At 44.8% G+C, this 19,394-nt stretch overlaps 1 protein-coding gene across 1 annotated transcript in view; it reads right to left on the minus strand.

Annotated features, from left to right (window-relative positions):
* The window catches only part of MAPKBP1 (mitogen-activated protein kinase binding protein 1), a 52,244-nt gene that overhangs the window by 24,302 nt on the left and 8,548 nt on the right, over positions 1 to 19,394 (minus strand). Inside the window, exon 3 of the mRNA XM_029238769.1 lies at positions 3,350 to 3,441. Coding sequence (XP_029094602.1) covers positions 3,350 to 3,441 — 92 coding nt within the window. The remainder of the gene's footprint in view (positions 1 to 3,349; positions 3,442 to 19,394) is intronic.

Here is a 19,394-nt window from a genome sequence, read left to right on the forward strand (position 1 = left end):
GGGACCAGCTTGGCCTCCTAGGGCAGGAGGCTTAAAATGTGACAGGTGAGGGTGGGCTTCCTGTGGGAAAACAACAGCAAAGGGAGAGCTCTGGAGAAGAAATGCACGAGGTGCTAAAACCGAGGGGTCTCTACCCAGAGACTTCAACCCACCTTTTTCTGACACACATCCTTCTCCACCCCACCCTCCCAGAGCTGTTTCATTTCCTTTCAGAAAACTTTGTTTTGGTTTGATATTTGCCTCTAGGCCTCTGGGAGAATTTTCTGAGCTTTGTTTCTCTTCTTGTTTCTAGGATACCTGAACTGCTCCTAGAGCAACAAGCGAAGTAGGAACTAGAGAGTGGGGGATGGGCGGTGGGGTTGGGATCACCAGATAGGAAGAGAAGGGAGACAGAGGGGAGGGAAAGAGCCTGCTTTGCTCACACAGACTTTGGTGGCCCCCAGATACCGCAGAAGCACATCAGGGAGCTCTAGCACAGAGCAAAACTACAACACCCAGAAAAGCGCCATTTGCAAAGAGAGAACTCCAAGTTCTAGGAAATCAAAAGGTCAGGAAGTGGATCAGGGCACTGCCCAGGGCTGGCCCAAGCCAAACACACTCAGGAAACCTACTAGAGGTGACAGCAGGGAAGCTTCCGTACACCACCTGGAAGGATAATGACCCCCAAGGCACAAACGCCAGGGTGGGACCTGCCCATAAACAGAAGCACACACCCTTAAAGGCGCCAGGCCTGGGGTCTGGGGCGGATGGGGAAGAGAGGGACCAGGGCTCCACACTCCCCAGAGCAGGGACACAGGACTCAGCACGCACAGAGCAGCAGCCCAGGCCTTTCCGGCCCGTCCCACATCCAGCCCCAGTCCCACCTCCAACAAGAAGAAACCTGGCTTTCCCGGGCCGAGGCAGGCATGAGTGGAATTCCCCGGAGGCAGACTGCACAGGGTATCCAGCAACAGAGATCATTCATCAACTTGCTTCTGGAGGGGGAGAAGGAGGCCAGCTCAGCCTCTTCAAGGTAAAGTCAGTGCAGCTCCCACAGTCCCCTACCACAGACGTCAAATGCCAAAGGGCCACTCAGAAGAGACAGGCCCCAGAACCTAGGGGCAGAAGGGTCCCTGGCATAGACTGAGCTGCCCGTAAATTGGCTCTTCTCATTCGAAGAGCAGGTGAACAGCTTAGGGGAAAAGCAGCTTTTAAAAATAAGCAGCAAGTCTGGTCTCCCTCCACCTCGTGCCACTTTAGAGTAAGAGCTCTGCAGTCAGACTTCTTGGGTTGGAGTCCCAATACAGACACGTGCTAGCTGTGTGACCTAGAGCAAACTGCTTACCCTCTTTGAATCTTAGTTTCCCTCCTCTAAAATATGGGATGAAAACAGTTCCAACCTCACAGGGTTGCTCTGAGTATTAAATAAAATAATTCCTGTAAAGTGCTTAACAAAGTGCCTGACACAGAAAAGGTTCTTGATAAAGGTAGGGATGATAAAACTAAAAACAAATCATATATCTGATACAAAAACTATAGGAGTTGCTGTGGAAAATCACACTAGGGAACTCGGCATTCCCAAGTTGATGGTGGGGAAAGAGGCAGAGCAGTGGCCTTCCCATTTTCACTTTCCTGTGTCCAGCAGCAAGGAACAGGGAACCAGAGAGAACAGACAGAGAAAGAGAACCAGAAGCAGGAAAAGCTCCAAGCCTCCAAAAGAAACACTTCTGCAGAAGCTTCAAGCAACTATGGTTGGGGGTTTCTCATCAGTAGGAGCAGAGGAGTGAAAAGGCTGCAAGGGAAAGAAGAACACCAGCGCTGGAACCCTTCCTCTCTTCCATGGCACTGACATCTCTCAACGTGACAAGAGCAGTCAAATGTTCTGAGAAGCATTATCCATAACAGCCAAAAAGTGGAAACAACCCGAATGCCCATCAACTGATTAACAGAGAAAATGTGGTATATCCATACAATGGAATGTCACTCGGCCATAGAAAGGAATGAAGTACTGATACCCAGTACGACATGTATGAACCTTGAAAACACCATGCTAAGTGAAAAAAGCCACTCACAAAAAATATGATTCCATTTATATAAAATGTTCAGAACAGGCAAATATATAGACACAGAAAATAGATTAGTGGCTGCCTAAAAGCTGGGAGCCTTGAGGGGAAATAGAGAGTGACTGTTAATGGGTGTGGGGTTTCCTTTTGGGGTGATGAAAATGTTCTAAAATTGATCGTAGTGACGGCTGCACAACTCTGTGGATACACTAAAAACCACTGAATTGCACATATTACAATATTGCTTCTTTTTTTTTTTTTATGTTTTGGATTTTGGGCCATGAGGCACGTGGGATCCTAGCTCCCCAACCAGGGATCAAACCCGTACCCCTTGCATTGGTAGGCAAAGTCTTAACCATGGGACCACCAGGGAAGTCCCTGAATTATACATATTAAATGGGTGAATTGCATGGTATGTGACTTACATCTCAATAAAGCTGTTTTGAAAAACAACTAAAAGGTAGATATTAAAGATACTGAAGATGGTGTTGGGAGCTGTGTGCATATATTACACAATGGAATATTACATAGCCATTAAAAAGAATGAAATAATGCCATTTGCAGCAACATGGATGGACCTAAAGATTATTATACTAAGTGAAGTAAGTCAGACAGAGAAAGACAAATATCATATGACATGACTTATACATGGAACCTAAAAAACGATACAAATGAACTTGTTTATAAAGCAGAAACAAACTCACAGACTTAGAAAACCAATTTACGGTTACCAAAGGGGAAGAGTGGGGGAGGGATAGATTAGGAGGTTGGGATTAACGTACGCACACTACTATATATAAAATAGATAATCAACAAGGACCTACTGTATAGCACAGGGAACTCTACTCAATACACTGTAATAACTTATATGGGGAAAGAAACTGAAAAAGAATAGATATATATATAACTAAACCACTTTGCTATACACCTGAAACTAACACAACATTGTAAATCGACTATATTCCAGTATAAAATATTTTTGTTAATTTAAAAAATAAAATAAAAATAAAAATGACTAAAAGGTAGATATTAAAGATATTGAAGATGGTGTTGGGAGCTGTGTGAATACAAAGTGTGAATCTATATGCGTGGGTGGGTGTGGGTGGTCAAAAAGCAGGACGGGATGGCAACACAGACAACAGTCAACAAAGAGCCTTTATGTGGCCCCGTACGTCATTTATAAAAATGGCACCAAAACATTAACCTGGATGTATCTCCCAGAAGATACCAGAAAACCCCTGCCCACTCCAACTGGTTTAGCATAGCTATAAACTTCCATGCAATAAGACCACTTCCAAGACACTTACCCAGCTGGGTAGGCAACTAAACCCGATCGGGGATCACAGGCAAGTCCTCTGCCTCCAGACACTGTTATTCCAAGCACCTTCTCCAAGGTCACCTGTTGGAGCAAGACAGAGAAGTGTTATGTTATGGATGGAGTGGGGCTGGGAAGGAGGAGTTGAAGGTAGCCGGGACCTTCTTCCACGCTGACTGTTTCCTGATGGCTCTGTCTTCTGACTTATCCAGGTCCTGATCTGGCCATAGGCCCCCTGATCACATGGGAAAAAGCCAGTACACATCACCAGCTTTTAACAGTGATCAAACTGCTAGGCCCATAGAAAAGAAAATGAAGTGGTTAAAACTCAGCTCATGGCCACAGAGGGACAAGAACTCTCCCAATCCAGGAAGGCTCCATTTACAAGATAAAGTCTTGGGTCCCCAGACTGGCCTCTTGGGTCTATGAGACTCAGGAGAGGTCACTGATCTTCGTACCTTGGCAGGCATGAAACAAAGGCCACTCTGATCTCCAAGAGCCAGAAGAATGTTAGGTAACAATTAGGTGACTCATAATATCCCTGATCTATGCATTCCATCACACTCTTCCCCTCCATCAGATGTCTGCCAGTTCAAACAGACTCGAAGCCTAGGAGGCAGAGACATGGCTTAATGCTGTGTTTTGCAAAGCACAGACGCTCAGAGTACTCTAATCATTATTATTAAGCCACAACTCCCACAGAGATGAAAGGGAAACATACGTAAAGTGCTCAGAGATTCTGAGAGGGCATGGCCATGGGAGACATTCACCATCACTCTCTTCATCACTGTTGTTACCCCACACTGTCTGCAGGCCCTGGGACATACTGGACTAACCTCAAATTAGTTCCCTGATCTTTCTGCTAGATGACCCACGTAAGATTCAGACTGCCCTGTAACCTCGTCACTCCCTCACCCACTGCTATAAAATGTCTTGCATGTCACTCCTGGTCCAGTCTCCTCTAGCACTGTCTGGACTCCCTGCACTGGCCCTCCTCAGGGATGTCCTCGGTCTTCGTTGGCTCAGACAGGGGGGCTTCTGAATGCAGGATGGCCATGTAAACAGGCTGGAGTGTACTCTGCTAAGAGAGTCTTGGGGGCCTTACGAGGGCGATGTGAACCAGAAACACTTCAGGGGTGTTTGTATCAGTGGCACTGTGGTCTGCTCCCAGTCCAGGCCGGTATCTAGAGAGGGGAAGCCCATAGTCAATTACAGTAGTTTTAGGATCTCTCCTTCTCTCTTACTCTCCCAACTGGAGAATTCCAAGTGCTTCTAGAGGGCCTGTTTAAATTCCAATCTCCAAGGACCATTTTAGTTTGAATTAGGTTGGAATGAAATGCCCTGAGGTGGCCAGAGACCAAAATAAGTCCCCTGGGATGTTGTAGTTAAAGCTATTACCCTGGAAGGTCCCCAAGAGTCTTCTGTGCTTCTTGGGGATGTGGACCAGGAATTCCAACATGTGTCTACTCACTGACAGAGGCAGTTTAGTTCCAGGGCACCACACCTACCCACAACCACCTGGCAAGCACCAAACTTGCCAGCTACCCTTGGGCCTTTCTGAGGCACTAAACCTAGTGGGGGATAAACTAACTTTAGCCTACTCTATACATTCTTGATATTCTGCCCTAACTTATGCCTCTTTCCATACTTTTTCTCAGCTTAATGACCCCCTCCCCCTTCTCCGGCACCCACTCACCTTTCTGAAAGGGCTGAGCACTGCACACTAACTGGAGAGCACAAAATAACCCTGGGGAAGTCCGGGAGATACTCAGTTCGGGGCACCACACCCTATCCTGGCACAGTGCCTCTGGCTATCCCCGAGGGAGGGGTACTCAGGAACATTCCTGCTGCACCAACTGCCTACTGCAGAGAAGAGAGAAAGAGGAGCCTGAGGCCAGCATTACCCACATAGATGAGAAAGGTCACCAAAGCAAGCACTGAGCTAAAAGGCCAACTCAACTCCTACTCTCTTCAAGCTAATCTGATTTCAGGCAAATCCTTTGGATTCATATTTGCATCAATCCCTCCCTTATGCTTCAGCTTTGGTCCCAAAGAATCAGACCAGTCTGTGGGTTCTCAGCTTGCCTTCTCTCTCTGACAGGAATTTGGGTAGGTGTTTTGTGGGTAGATGATCCAGTTCCACAAAGAATTAATTCTGGAACTAGCTTGGAGTTTTCAACAGCAATCTAAAGCAGGAAGGAGATGTGAGTTACTCAGAGACGAAAGACCAGTGTTTATCAAACGTTTTTGACCACGACCCATAGTAAGAGACACATTTTATATCTTGATCCAGTATAAACGTACATGCTCATAAAACTGAAATAAAAGTTTCACAGAAAAATACTTACTCTCATTGCATGTGATAAACTCCAATTTCTATTATATTCTATTTCATTAAAAAAATAATTCTGGTCATGGCCCACTTTATTGATTTCATGACCTACAGGTGGACTGGAAGCTGCAGTTTGCGAAACCCTGCTAAGGACCATCTCTCCCCTGGGCATGGGATTCATCTCTGGTCCCTGGCATCTTTGTGCCTGTCACTTTCCTCCTAGGACTCTCCACAGTGGAGCAGACATCCGGGCTAGGAAACCCCACAGACAGGAGTTTGCCTGGGCTCAAAACTTGGATGATTTTCAAAGGATTTACAGTTTTTGGCTTCCTCTGGATTTCTGAGCAGCTATCCAAGGGAAAAAAAGGCAGTTTCCTTTGACTCTGTGGAGGGGGAAGAGCAGGGGAAAAACATTCAGGGGCATCAGCTGGGTTTTATTTTATGTTCTAACTCAAACCAGCTTCCTGTTTGCAGGGAGGTTTGGGGCTGAGCTCCACTTTCAAAGGATCTGAGAGTCCAGAGCTCCTGCAAGGCCTCCAACGTCTAGGCTTGTCCTGCAAGGCTCCTGCACGATGGGCTTCATAAACTGACTCTCTTTCATAACCCTCTCCATATTCTTTCCAAAAAGGTGGTACAGCTTCCATCTACCCTAAGAAATGGAGACAAACCTGGACACCCCCTTGCAAACCCACCCCGGGCTAAAAGTGCCCAAGTTCAAGTAGTGGTGTGCTGCAGCTGGCTCACGCTGGCTCAGGACAGCTGACTGTGCACCTCTTTTCCCAGCTCCACATTCAATGAGAGCACATTGGTAGCTTGAAACCACCATGGTGGGAGCACTTACGCCATGAAATCAGACAACGCTACAAATCAGGGCCCCTCTTCCCCCTCAGAGAGCATGTAAACATTTACCAACGCACCGCTAAGCTCAAGCAATTTTTCTCTCTCCCTCGGACTATGGCTGTAACTCCCATGTGTTCCCTCTGCTTCAGGCCTTGCTTCCTATAGTCTTTTCTTTTTCTCAACATGGCAGGCCACAGTGATTCTTTCAAGAAATATAGGAGATCATGTCATTATGCTGGTCAAAAGTCTCCAATGGCTCCCCATCCAGATTCTTCACCCCGGTTTAGAAGGCCCTAAGTCACCTGGCCTCTGGCTGCCTCTCTGACCTCGTTTCCTCCACTTCGCCCTCACTTACTCCACCTCAACCACCCTGATGCCTGAAGCACCTCAAGTGGATTCTAGCTTCAGGTCCTCTGCATAGGCTTTTTATTCCTCCCACTAAAACTCCCTTGCCTCAACTACTCACACAGCTAATTCACTCAGGTCTTTGCTCAAAGGTCTTCTCCACAGGGAAGGCTTTCCAGACCGGCTTTACTGCTATCACTCTATACCCAACTTATCCTGCTTTATTTTTCTTCATTGTACTTAGAGTCAGAGAATGACCCAACATTGAGTATATCTTTGTCCACATACTTACTGTCCGTCTCCTCTACCAGAATATGAGCTTCTTGAGGGCAAGGCCTAAGTTGTTACCCCTCACTGATGCATCCCTAGCACTTTAAACAGTGCCTGGCACAAAATGGGCACTTGATAAATATTTGATGAATAAATGAATGCATGGCAGAGGCTTCAGAAACAGTGAAAGGACAGAGGTGGGAAGCACAAGAAAACTGGGGTATTTCAAGCCAGTAAAGTTGTTCTCCACGAAGTATCTAAAACTGGTTGTGTGGGAATTCCCTGACGGCTCAGTGGTTAGGACTCTTAGGTCCAGAGGTTAGGCGTTTTCACTGCCGTGGCCCGGGTTCAATCCCTGGTCAGGGAAACTAAGACCCCTCAAGCTATGTGGCCAAAAAAAATAATAAAATGAAATAAAACTGGTTGTGACAGAAAGACCACATCCAGATGAGGACAAGCATAAAGGGAGGTTAATGGTACAGGTAACATTTTGTTTCTTAAGCTGACAGTGGGCACACAATGGTTCACTCTATTATTCCACGTGTCTTTACTGTATGTCTTAAATATTGCACAGTAAATGTTTAAAAGAGAGAAAAAATATGGTCCAGGATGTGGTGTGGAGCTCAGCACCTCATGAGCAACATCCTTCTATAGTTCACATCCCTGACTTCTCTTTATCCTAAAGCCACTTCGTTGACACTCGTTGACCCAGCAATGTGAGGGGAAGGGGTACAGAGATCTCAAGAATCTGTGTTTTTATTTGATTTATGTTTCTCACTTAAGAGCTTATGAGGCTGCACATGTTTATGATGCTCTGACACGCTGCTTCCAGCAGAAGTTTTCAAGGACCACTGCACACATCCCTTCTCCTGACTGCTAAGTGTGGCAGCAGGGGATGAGATAGGGCTCCCTCAGCCTGGGTCCCTGAGTAACTCTGATGAACAGAGCGCCTGCGCTGACCCACACTGCAACAAAAGGATGAGCAAGAAATAAACTATCCGTTAAGTTATGGAGTTGTTGAGGTGATTTGTTACCACAGCATGACCTAGCCCAGCAATTTTCACACTTTTTGGTCTCTTACACTCTTTGGTTTCTTAACACTCTTAGAATTTATCAAGGACCTCAAAGAGCTTTCATTTATACAAGTTATATCTACCAATATTTACTATATTAGAAATTACAATGGAAATACTTAAATAAATTTAATTCATTCAAAACTAATAATAAACCCATTACATGTTAACACTTTTATTAAAAGTAACTCTAGTTTCCAAAACAAAACCAAAAATATTTAGTGAGAAGAGTGGCACTGTTTAACATTTTCGTAAATCTCTTTAACGTCTGGCTTAACAGAAAACGGCTGGATTCTCATAACTGCATCTGCATTCAATCTGTTGTGATATGTTATTCTAGGTGAAGATAAAAAAAAGTTGGCCTCATTTGGATATGTAATTGGAAAAGAGGGGATCGCAGAGATCACCTAAAAGGGTTTTGGGGACCCCAGGGATTTTGTGACTACACCTTGGCAACCAATAACCTAGCCCCTCCTGTATACTACAGCATCTCTCTTCATAAGGAAGCAAGCCCACTAGTATGAGAGTTCTGGCCTCAAGCATCATTTGAGGAAAATGAGGCAGGGAAGAGGCCCTATGAGAAAATAGCTGTCCTCAAAGTCAGGGATGGGGCTCCAAGTTCTGACAGGAACTTCAGTTACAAATCCTCATGGCCCAAATGCCAATGAAATATAGTCCAAAAAACACACCAGTCCAGGTAAATGATTCTGGCTGGTGAGTTGGGATACAACTGCTACAGGCAGCTGGCAGCCTGATACATCCACAGTTCTAGGAACATCATGCACAATGAAAACTCAGAATTAAGACAAGGGTACCCACTTTGTACTCTGCAGTGATCTCCACATCTGCAACACAGCCTAGAAGCAGGGAGAATACTCGAGTTGTGACCCAGCTTTTCCTTGGACAGGTGGAGAGTGTTGAGATGGGGGAAAGCCTACACCAACCTGAAAGAGAGTGTCATCTTTCCCCAGAAGCAAGGCTGCAGGAGGGCAGAATTACTACAGACACACTGCAAAGGAAGGCTTGAATACCCACCCCTCCCAACATGCACTAGGCAGGGCAGTACTGTATCCTCCTAAGAGAAAGAAGGAAAGCAAAATCATCCCTCACTGTAATGAGATAAAGGGATAACTTCATAATAGCCTATTCCCAAGAGAGAAGGAAAGAATAAAGCCAACTGTTTAAGAGCTCTTCTGGCTCTCATTAAAGTAGATGGAAAAAACAGGTGGCTCAGAGGCGACAGACGGGACTACTCGTTCATACTAGATAGAACAGTATTTTCCAACACGCGGATTGCAGCCTATTAATGGGATTTGAAATTGATTTAATAGGTTATGAATAACTAAAATAGAACAAAAAATAGATCTCATGGCATGTAGTAATAATGGTAAGTACTGAACGTGAAACTTTATTTCAGGGGTGTGTTTGTGTGTGTGTGTGCGCCCTGGGTCACAATGTAAAGTGTATTCCTTAATGTGAGTTGTTCTCAAAAATGTTTGAAAGTCACTGGGATGCTATGGGGGTCCTCAAAATCCATTAGGGAAGATGAATGACATACTACAAAGTAATCCAGTATGTGATGAGGGTCATAAGAAAGATATAAAGTGCTCAAAAAGAAGGAAGAGAGATGATTTCTGAACAGGATAAAGAAAGGGAAACAATGAAGCTTTCCTGGAAGACTAGATGGAATGTGGCCTGGTCCTTGCAGTGAGGATAGGATTTTGACAGATGGAAATACAGAGAAAGGAATTCTCAGTAGAAGAAGTTGCATGAATGAGTTCGACAGAAGGAAACAACAGAGTAGGTGAGCAACAGTGAAAGCAAGGATCTTTTGTAGGAGACTTAGGTCAGGAGAGGTAGACTATAACCAGACCGGGAAGGGCCTTGATTGCCAAACTAAGTGGGGTCATCTGGAGGCTCTGGGAAGCCACTGAAGGGTTTCGAACCAGGGACACAATCAAAGCTATGTTTGGTGATGATGTACATAAGACACATAGCACAGGCAGGGAGCCCAATTAGGAGGCTATGACAACAGTTCAGGTGAGAGGTAATAAGGATCTAGACCAGCATGAAGATAGTGAGAGTAGAAAAGAAATAATGACAAAGAAAAAAGTGACAAAGCAAACAGAATTGGCAAGATGGGGCACCGTACAACTCTGGAGGAAAAAGAAGACTCAAATTTTGAACTTCAGAGATAGGGAACTAGGAGGTGCTATGAAAAGAAATGCTGCCATGATCAGGAAGAGGACCTGGGTCTGGACAAAGGGGGGAAGGATGGGAACCGATGATGTCGGTTTTAGACATGTTGAATCTAAGTCGCTTCAGGAATATTTAGTAGGAACCACAGAACATTCAACTTAGCAACATACACATGGAATTGATGCTTGGGAGAGAGGTGAGGACTAGAAATAGATATTTAAGAATTATTCACGGGGCCTTCCCTGGTGGCGCAGTGGTTGAGAGTCCGCCTGCCGATGCAGGGGACACGGGTTCGTGCCCCGGTCCGGGAAGATCCCACATGCCGCGGAGCGGCTGGGCCCATGAGCCATGGCCGCTGAGCCTGCGCGTCCGGAGCCTGTGCTCCGCAACGGGAGAGGCCACAACAGTGAGAGGCCCACGTACTACAAAAAAAAAACCATTAAAAAAAAAAAAAAAAAGAATTATTCACGGGGGCTTCCCTGGTGGCACAGTGGTTAAGAATCTGCCTGCCAATGCAGGGGACATGGGCTTGAGCCCTGGTCCGGGAAGATCCCACATGCCGTGGAGCAACTAAGCCAGGGTGCCACCACTACTGAGCCTGCACTCTAGAGCCCATGAGGCACAACTACTGAGCCCACATGCCACGACTACTGAAGCCCACGCGCCTAGAGCCCGTGCTCCGCAACAAGAGAAGCCGCAGCAATGAGAAGCCCATGCACCACAACGAAGAGCAGCGCCCCCCGCTCTCCGCAACTAGAGAAAAGCCTGAGTGCAGCAAATGAATACCCAACACAGCCAAAAATAAAATAAATAATAAAATAAATAAATTTTAAAAAATCTATGGAAAGAAAAAGAATTATTCACAGAACTTCCTTGGTGGTCCAGTGGTTAAGAGTCCATCTTCCAATGCAGGGGACATGGGTTCGATCTCTGGTTGGGGAACTAAGACCCCACATGCCATGGGGCAACTAAGCCTGCGCGCCGCAGCTACTGAGCCTGCGCACCACAACCTGAGAGCCTGCGTGCCGCAACTAGGGAGCCCGTGTGCCGCAACTACTGAGCCCACGCACTCTGAAGCCCACGCGCCACAACTAGAGAGAAGCCTGCGCGCCACAATGAAAGATCCTGCGTGCCGCAACAAGACCTGATGCAGCCAAAACAACAATAATAATAAAAATAAATAAAACATTTTTTTTAAAAAAGAATTATTCACAAGGAGGTGAAAACCACTACTGAAAGTACAATGAGGCAGGAGAAGACAGAGGGAAGAGAGAGTGAGGCTGAGGACAGAAATGGGGCTGTAGCTATTTTTAGAGTATGGAGAAGATGAGGGCTCAGGCAGTTAGAAAGGGAGAAGGAGAACCAGGAAGCCTGTGAAGGGGAGAGTTCCCAGAAGGATGGGGTAGTCAATGTAAGTGCTAAAAAGAAGTGAAGAAGCAAGAAATGGACTCTCCAGAGTCCAAAGCCATCTGCAACATAGCACAGGGTCCCCAGCAGTCCCAACCCCCTAAACACATGATCTCAGGAACTCTAAGCAAGGCCTTCTAAACTCTTCTGGTACCTCTCTCTCCAGTCCCTAGATCTGACCAGCCCACAAGCTAGAGGAGAGGCACCAGCCAATGAGAGATCCAGTGTGTGGAGCCAACACACACACAAGACAACAGCACTGCTAGAGAAGGGTTTCTTGTTGAGCCCACAGCATACACGATTCGAATCTGTTCTTGCTTTCTTAGTGTGAGGGACTACTACAGGGAGTCTGCAGTGGCAAGAAAGCAGCTGCTCCCTTGAGAGAGAAAACTAAGGGGCCAGAGCCACAAAAGGCCAGGGTCATCTAGGATTTAGCTGACCTCAAACTGGTAAAGAAACCCCAGCAACTGGGAGGAAGCCGATCTCTGTTTTGGTTGCCATGTTTTGTTGCCACCAATTTCTTTCTTCCCCCTTCTCCCCTTCTCTACTTCTTAATCCCACTCAATACAAGTTATAAATACCTGAGTTATAAGTCATTCCAGCCAAACTATGGGCTTGCTATTTCTATAAACAAGCATGTCACAGACCTGTCCGAGGCAGAGCCCCCTCTGCCCTTCCCTCCCTTCCTGCAGGTTAAGAATAACTATGCCTGTCTCTTGCCCACACACTACACTCTAATCTCACAAAGCAGATCCTCCACCAGATTCTGAGAACTGCCACTTATGCAAAAGCCACAGAGGAAGCCAAGGCCAGGAGGCTTTGTGCAGAGACTTAGCCAGCTGGGCACAGACCCAGTGACCAGCTCTGGGAGGGGGGAGGGGGAAGCGGGTATCATGCCCAAGCTCACTCACTCCTGCTCCTTCAGAGACCAAAGTGCCATCTGGTCAGAGGCAGGAAGAGACACAATGGCCACTCCAAAACTGTAGAACAGACCTTGCCTCTCTACTCTGCTCCTGGTTTCTGGGGCTGATTTATGGTTCTACTTTCTATACCATGAAGTCTCCCAGAAACAAATAACTTCCAGTATGACAGAAAAACCAAGTTCCCTCACTAGAGATCAAGATTTGTTGGAATTGAGCCAATTCTGCTGTGCTGAGATTAAAATAGCCTTAGCTTCTAAGGAAGGTGAGTCTGCCACTGCTTGGGAAGAGGTGACCTTAGAGATCCTTTAGCATAAGCCCCTGGAGACTAGAGAACAGAGGTTCCCAATTCCGGCTGATCAACAGAATTACTCAGAGGACTTAAGTTTTTTTCAGATAGCAGTCCCTACCCTATACCCATCCCCTGCCTCTGCAAGATTCTTGATCAACAGCTATGGAGCGGGCTTCAAGAATCTGCATATTAAAGCTCTCCTGGGCTTCCCTGGTGGCGCAGTGGTTGAGAGTCCACCTGCCAATGCAGGGGACATGGGTTCGTGCCCGTCCGGGGCCCCGGGATCTCCCACATGCCGCGGAGCGGCTGGGCCCGTGAGCCATGGCTGCTGAGCCTGCGCGTCCGGAGCCTGTGCTCCGCAATGGGAGAGGCCACAACAGTGAGAGGCAACAAGCTCTCCAGGTGGTTCTAGTGATTAATCAGGTGGGGAGCTATTCAATTAAAGCATTTTGCCTTTTTATTTCCAAATTTCAACCCCTCCTGGGACTAGGGAGAAAACAATGCTCTGAGTATTCTTACAAGAATACCCACACCCATGGGCTGCAAAAGGTCTTGGGCAGAGAGAGGATCTACAGCCATAATACCATTTATTGAATGTGTACTCTGCGCCAAGAACTGTGCTAAACGCTTTGTAAGACCATCTCATTGAATACTCTTGACAAGTTTATAAAGGACTAGTATTATTTCCATTTTAGTTATGAAGGAGTCAAGTAAGTAGTCAGTGGAAGAACCAGGATTCAAACCTAAGCCTGTCTGGTTCCAGAAACCATGGTGACCAAGGAGGGAGTTCAGGTTCTCCAAAACCACCAGAATGTTGCAGTTTCTGAAAGAGCACACAGGGAAGTCACCAAGCCATCATGGAGGCATCAGGGACAGGTCTGAGAACCAAGGTAGAAGGCAAAGGGCACAGGATGAAGTAGAGGGGCAACAGGGTTCTCTCCTCCTAGCGTTAATGCTTTTTAAAAAGTAGCAGGTCTTATCAGTAGCTTAAATGGGTCTAAAAATGCGTTCTGACCTCTCCTCACAGAGATGGTTGCAGAGAAAGAGTAACAGAGGGTCTTCCAATGTCAGAGTACCCCACCTGGTCAGAGCATGCTCACATCCAGCTGGCATTAGAACCTACAGTCAACACAGACAGCTGACACCCATTTCCAAGGCAACTAAAACTACAGTGTTAGAAGCAGGGGATTATGATTTCATGTGCAGATGGAGGAAGAGGTAAGGATGGCACCAGACCTCAAACCAGAAGGGAGCCAATGAGAGGCCTCTAGCCAAAGGACTCAATTACAATACAGCCAACAGCGGGCACCCAAGTCCAAACAGCAGCTTGAATAACACAGTGCCTGGTATAAAGCAGGTACTCCTACCCTCCCTTTCTCTTCCAGTTATCAGAAAGGCAAGGATAGGAGACATCTCAATTTAAGCAACCAGAATAGAGGAAAAAAATTTTTTTTCCTCTCTAAGGTCAGTCCTTGCTATACCAAGACCAGAACCACAAACAAAGCTTTATGACCTAAAAATCTGATCATCAAGAAAGGTCTAATTCTTCCTCATTCACCACCTCTACATGCCTGAGTTTTCTTAATCTCTTGGTTTCCAAACTTTGTAACCAGGGAGAATACTAACTGTTCCTTATCTGGACTAAGTGTGCAAAGTGAATGTGTGTTCTGGGATAAGGGGAGTGGAGCAGACTCTCAGTGTTCCTGCAATCATGCCAACTTGTTCCATGAGACTCTCCGAGAAGAAGGAAGCTCTCTTCAATGTGTTATTCTCTATAAAATTCTCATTTCCTTTCCATTCCTAACGCCAACACCCTGGTTGAGGCCTTTGGCACCATATTCCTGGATACAGCAATGGCTTTCTAATCAAGCTCCTTACTGTAGACCCTGCCCTCCCCTCCCCAACCCATTAGAATAATCTTTCCATAGTACAGCTATGATCATGTGCCTCACCTGCTCAAAAACTTTCAATGGCTCCTTAATGCCAACTAAATAAATTATAAATGTCTTAGCCTAGCATCCATCTGTCAATGGGCCCTATCGTTCTTCTAATTCTATTTCCTTCTACTCACCATATGAATGATGTGCTTTTGTCAATCTGGATTATTCATTATTCTGGAAAGGAGCTCTGGGGCTTTTGTTTATATTCTTCTGCCTGGAATGCCCTTCCCTTCCACCATCCCATACTGAAACCCTACCCCTTCCTTCAAGAACCAGCTCAAATATCACATCCCCTATGATTCTTTCTGTGATCAACCTGGCCAGAAGTGACTCCTCCCTCCTTGGAATTCTTACAGCAGCACTTAATTTTCATCATTCACATGGCATGTGTTACTTAGTACCTTGTACAGAAGTTCTTTAAGGATCTGTCTTATCTCTCCTGCTACTCTATAATCTCCTGTAAGGCAGAGGCTGTATCTCATACAACTCTATGCTTATAGCACAGCGCACAATGTTTAATATAGTATATTTGTTGAATCCATTTTTAATACTTTAAAAATATTTGTGAATATTCTTTGGTGCATCTTACTTAGTAAATCCTTTAACCTCCTAGAGAATTCTCCATCTATCATAGCCAAACCTAGAAGCTGGAGCAGGAAGCAGGATTCTGATGCCTTTCCAGAAAGATTGGTGAAGGTCTGAATGGAATAATCCATGTGCCTTGCATGATTACAAACCAAACAGTTTTACCCCTGACTTTAGTAAATACATGCATGGCATGGCTCTTCATAAATCTGACTTAAATTATAATTAACGAGTAAGTCCAAAAAGATTGAGATAATTTTTGTTTAATAAAAGTAACAATCCTATTATTTAAAAAGAGCTTTACCTGTCCTTTTTAATCAGAAATGAATGGAGCTATAAGTAGTTATTCTGGATGTTAGAATTATGAATGACCTGTTTTCTTCTTTATGTTTCTCTATATGGTGTAAAAAACTCTTTTCAGAAAGCACATGTACTTCAGAAAGTATAAAAAGACATTTTATTTACAAAGCTAACCAAGGAAATATTTTTGAGTATCAGAAATGAATTATCTCGGGACTTCCCTGGTGGTCCAGTGGCTAAGACTCCACGCTCCCAATGCAGGGGGCCCAGGTTCGATCCCTGGTCGGGGAACTAGAATCCCACACGCATGCCGCAACTAAAGATTCCTCATGTCGCAACTAAAGAGCCCGCATGCAGCAACGAAGATCTCACGTGCCGCAACTAAGACCTGGCACAGCCTAAATAAATAAATATTTTTTTAAAAAAAGAAATGAATTATTTCAAATTCAAGAAGTTAATGATGAATTTGTGAGAAAATATTTTTATGTCCTATTATTACTAAAAAAACAAAGTTTATTATACCAGATATATTTTCCAACATTTGTACACAACTTCTTTAATAAAATGAGTATACAGATTTTTAAATTTAAACATTTTAGATTTAAATATGAAATACACATGTTTAAATTGGAGAGACTTTTATCTTTACTATTTTTTTTCTACTTACAAAAATAACACACACTCATCGTAAAAAATTCCAACATTACAGAAATATAGAAATGTAGATAGTGAAGGTCCACCATAATCTACTATCCCTCCCTGAGGTAACCAATTTTAACAACAGTTTGGTATTTACAGCCTCACAATTTTTTCTATGCATATACTAACATACATGTTTTAACAAAATATAAATAATCATTAACATAAAAACTGTTATACAGTTTGCTTTTTGTCACTTAATAGATCTTGTATACCCTCTCATATCAGTATATATAGATTGAACTCATTCTTTTCAACCAGTACAAGGTATTTCATTTATGGATGTACACCAATCTCCCATTGATGGTTACTTGGATTACTTCAAAGATTTCACTACTGTGAATAACCCTCCCCAACAACAGAAAAATTCAGTTATATACACTTTTGTGTGGTGTAAGTGTTTGCATAGAATAAAATCCCAGAATTATAACTGTTAAATCAAAAGATATGAATATGTAAATTTTTCTTCTAATGGATATTACCAAGTTGTCCTCTAAAAAGGTTAGATCAATGTCTGCTTTCACTAACAGCAGAAGGGTATGAGTGCACTTGTTTCCCCACATCTTCATATATTTTCTTTAAGGAAAAATTATTTAAATAGAATATTTCACTCTCATCCAAACATTAGAAACATAAAACAATGGGTCATAAAATTAATGCGTTTCACTCTGCCTTTAAATTCTTAGTCTGAAAGGAAGCTCTAAGACTAATTCACTTCCCAAATTATTTCCCAGTATAAATGAATTAGCCCCAAAAGAAGAAAAAAGTTATATTTATTTCTACAGAAGCTACTGCTGTTAAGAAGCATGCTTACTGGGCTTCCCTGGTGGCGCAGTGATTGAGAGTCCGCCTGCCGATGCAGGGGACACGGGTTCGTGCCCCGGTCCGGGAAGAGCCCACATGCCACGGAGCAGCTGGGCCCATGAGCCATGGTCGCTGAGCCTGTGCTCCCCAACGGGAGAGGCCACAACAGTGAGAGGCCCGCGTACCGCAAACAAAACAAAACAAAACAAAAAAGCATGCTTACTACTCCAGTGATTTCCAATCAGACACAGTAAATTAGGACTCCCCCCACTCCTGGTTCACTAGCTTGCCTTTTTTAATTCCCCAAAATCATATCCATAGCCCTGAAATAAATTACACAGTAGTTAGTATCAAAAAGAATATTTGCTAAATCTTTCTTTTGGTCAGTAGTTAAAGTATAGTTGATACAAGTTAATATTGGCAAGAAAAAGGGGCTGAAGATAGGTCACAATAAAAAGCTGCACAGGGAGGATGATTCAGTGTTGGAACAGAAGAGGTTGAACCTCCAAAAAAAGGACTTCTCACAAATGGAAACTTGAAGGAATAAAATCTTGCCAGCAAATTAGAAGAAAATTCCTGGATATTCTAGAAATCTGTGGACCCTGATAATATTAGAAACCCCTTAATAGCTGTAAACTTATTTAGATCTTACAATGTGCTTTCACATTCATTAAATCTCATTGAATCCTCACAACAGCCCTGGGAAAAAGCCATCAGTATTCCAATTTTACAAATGAGAGAGAATCCAGTTCCCTCAGAAGTGAGGAAGCTGTCCCACCAGCCCCCACTACACACACACACACACACACACACACACACACACACACACACACACAATCAGCATGGCTACTTAAAGTATGGCCCAAGGAAGAGCAGCATGGGCGTCACTTGGGAGCCTGGTAGTGATGCAGAGTCTCGGGGTGGGTCTGAATCTCAATCTGCATTTTAACAGGACCACTGGCCTCTTGCCCCCACCCACTAATCTGTCTACACCTCAACTCAGAGAAGCCCTGTTCACCAGCCAACTATGAGGGAAAGTCTCTACCACAGCTGCTGTGGAGGCCTCCAAAGGGAGACCAAAGCAGCCTGGGGAAGGAAGGACAGCATAAGGAGAAAGGGCATGTTCAGAAAAGTCAGCAGCAGGTTATTAGGTCATACGAAAACCATCATGGTGTACAAAGATACTGTGCTTTCCCAAATAGAAGCTGACCAATAGTGTCAGGGTACCAGAGGCAAGCCTGCAGCCTGCCCATTGCATGTTTAGCCCTGACGAGCAGCTGCTTGCTTTTCTGTAGGCAGTAGCTGAGTGATGGCAAGAGTCAAGAGTTCTGAGCATGCTCCGAGCTCCTCCCCCATGATCACAAACTAGCTTGGGGCTTCCTCTCCTCAGGACTAACTGGGGCAGCTGCAGGAAAGCATGCATTAAGATCCCACGCTTTTGCAACCATAATGTTATCACTGTTGCCTATTTCAGGAAATAAATCAAAATAATACAAGTTTGAGATCAGGTGAGGCAAGGCACTTGCTCAAGGAACTTAGCAACCCCGGAGCCCACCCAGCCAAACAGAGTCAGGTGGGCAAATGACCTCATTTTCATGTTCCCTGAGCCCCAACTGTCATCATCCAGGTCAGCCCTGGCACAGGGTATTTTAGATCCAGCTTCTTTCACAGAAAACAGGCATTTCAACTCAGCGACTCTCCACAGCTTCCAAGATAAGGTCAGTTGTGCGTAGGGACAGCCACAGAGGTAACAAAGAGGTGGAGAATGGGGATGAAGAAGGAGAGATTTGGGGTAGGTGGCACTAACAAGCAGTCAGGAGTGTGAGCTACACAATCAACCGCCAACTAAGAGCAAAACAGTTTAAAGCCTCATGATACCCACACACGAAAACAACCGAGGCATCTGTTGGTCTCCACTTCACTCCCGCACCTCACTCCAACTCCAAGAGAGAAGCAGCAACTGCTTGTGGCTTATGGTCATCTGGAACCACACAGCTGTGCCCTGTCAACTTGACATTCACGTACCCACAG

The sequence above is a fragment of the Monodon monoceros genome, unplaced genomic scaffold (assembly GCF_005190385.1).
Source record: "Monodon monoceros isolate NGI ecotype Baffin Bay Population unplaced genomic scaffold, NGI_Narwhal_1 Super_Scaffold_21, whole genome shotgun sequence".
Classification (NCBI taxonomy): Eukaryota; Metazoa; Chordata; class Mammalia; order Artiodactyla; family Monodontidae; genus Monodon; species Monodon monoceros.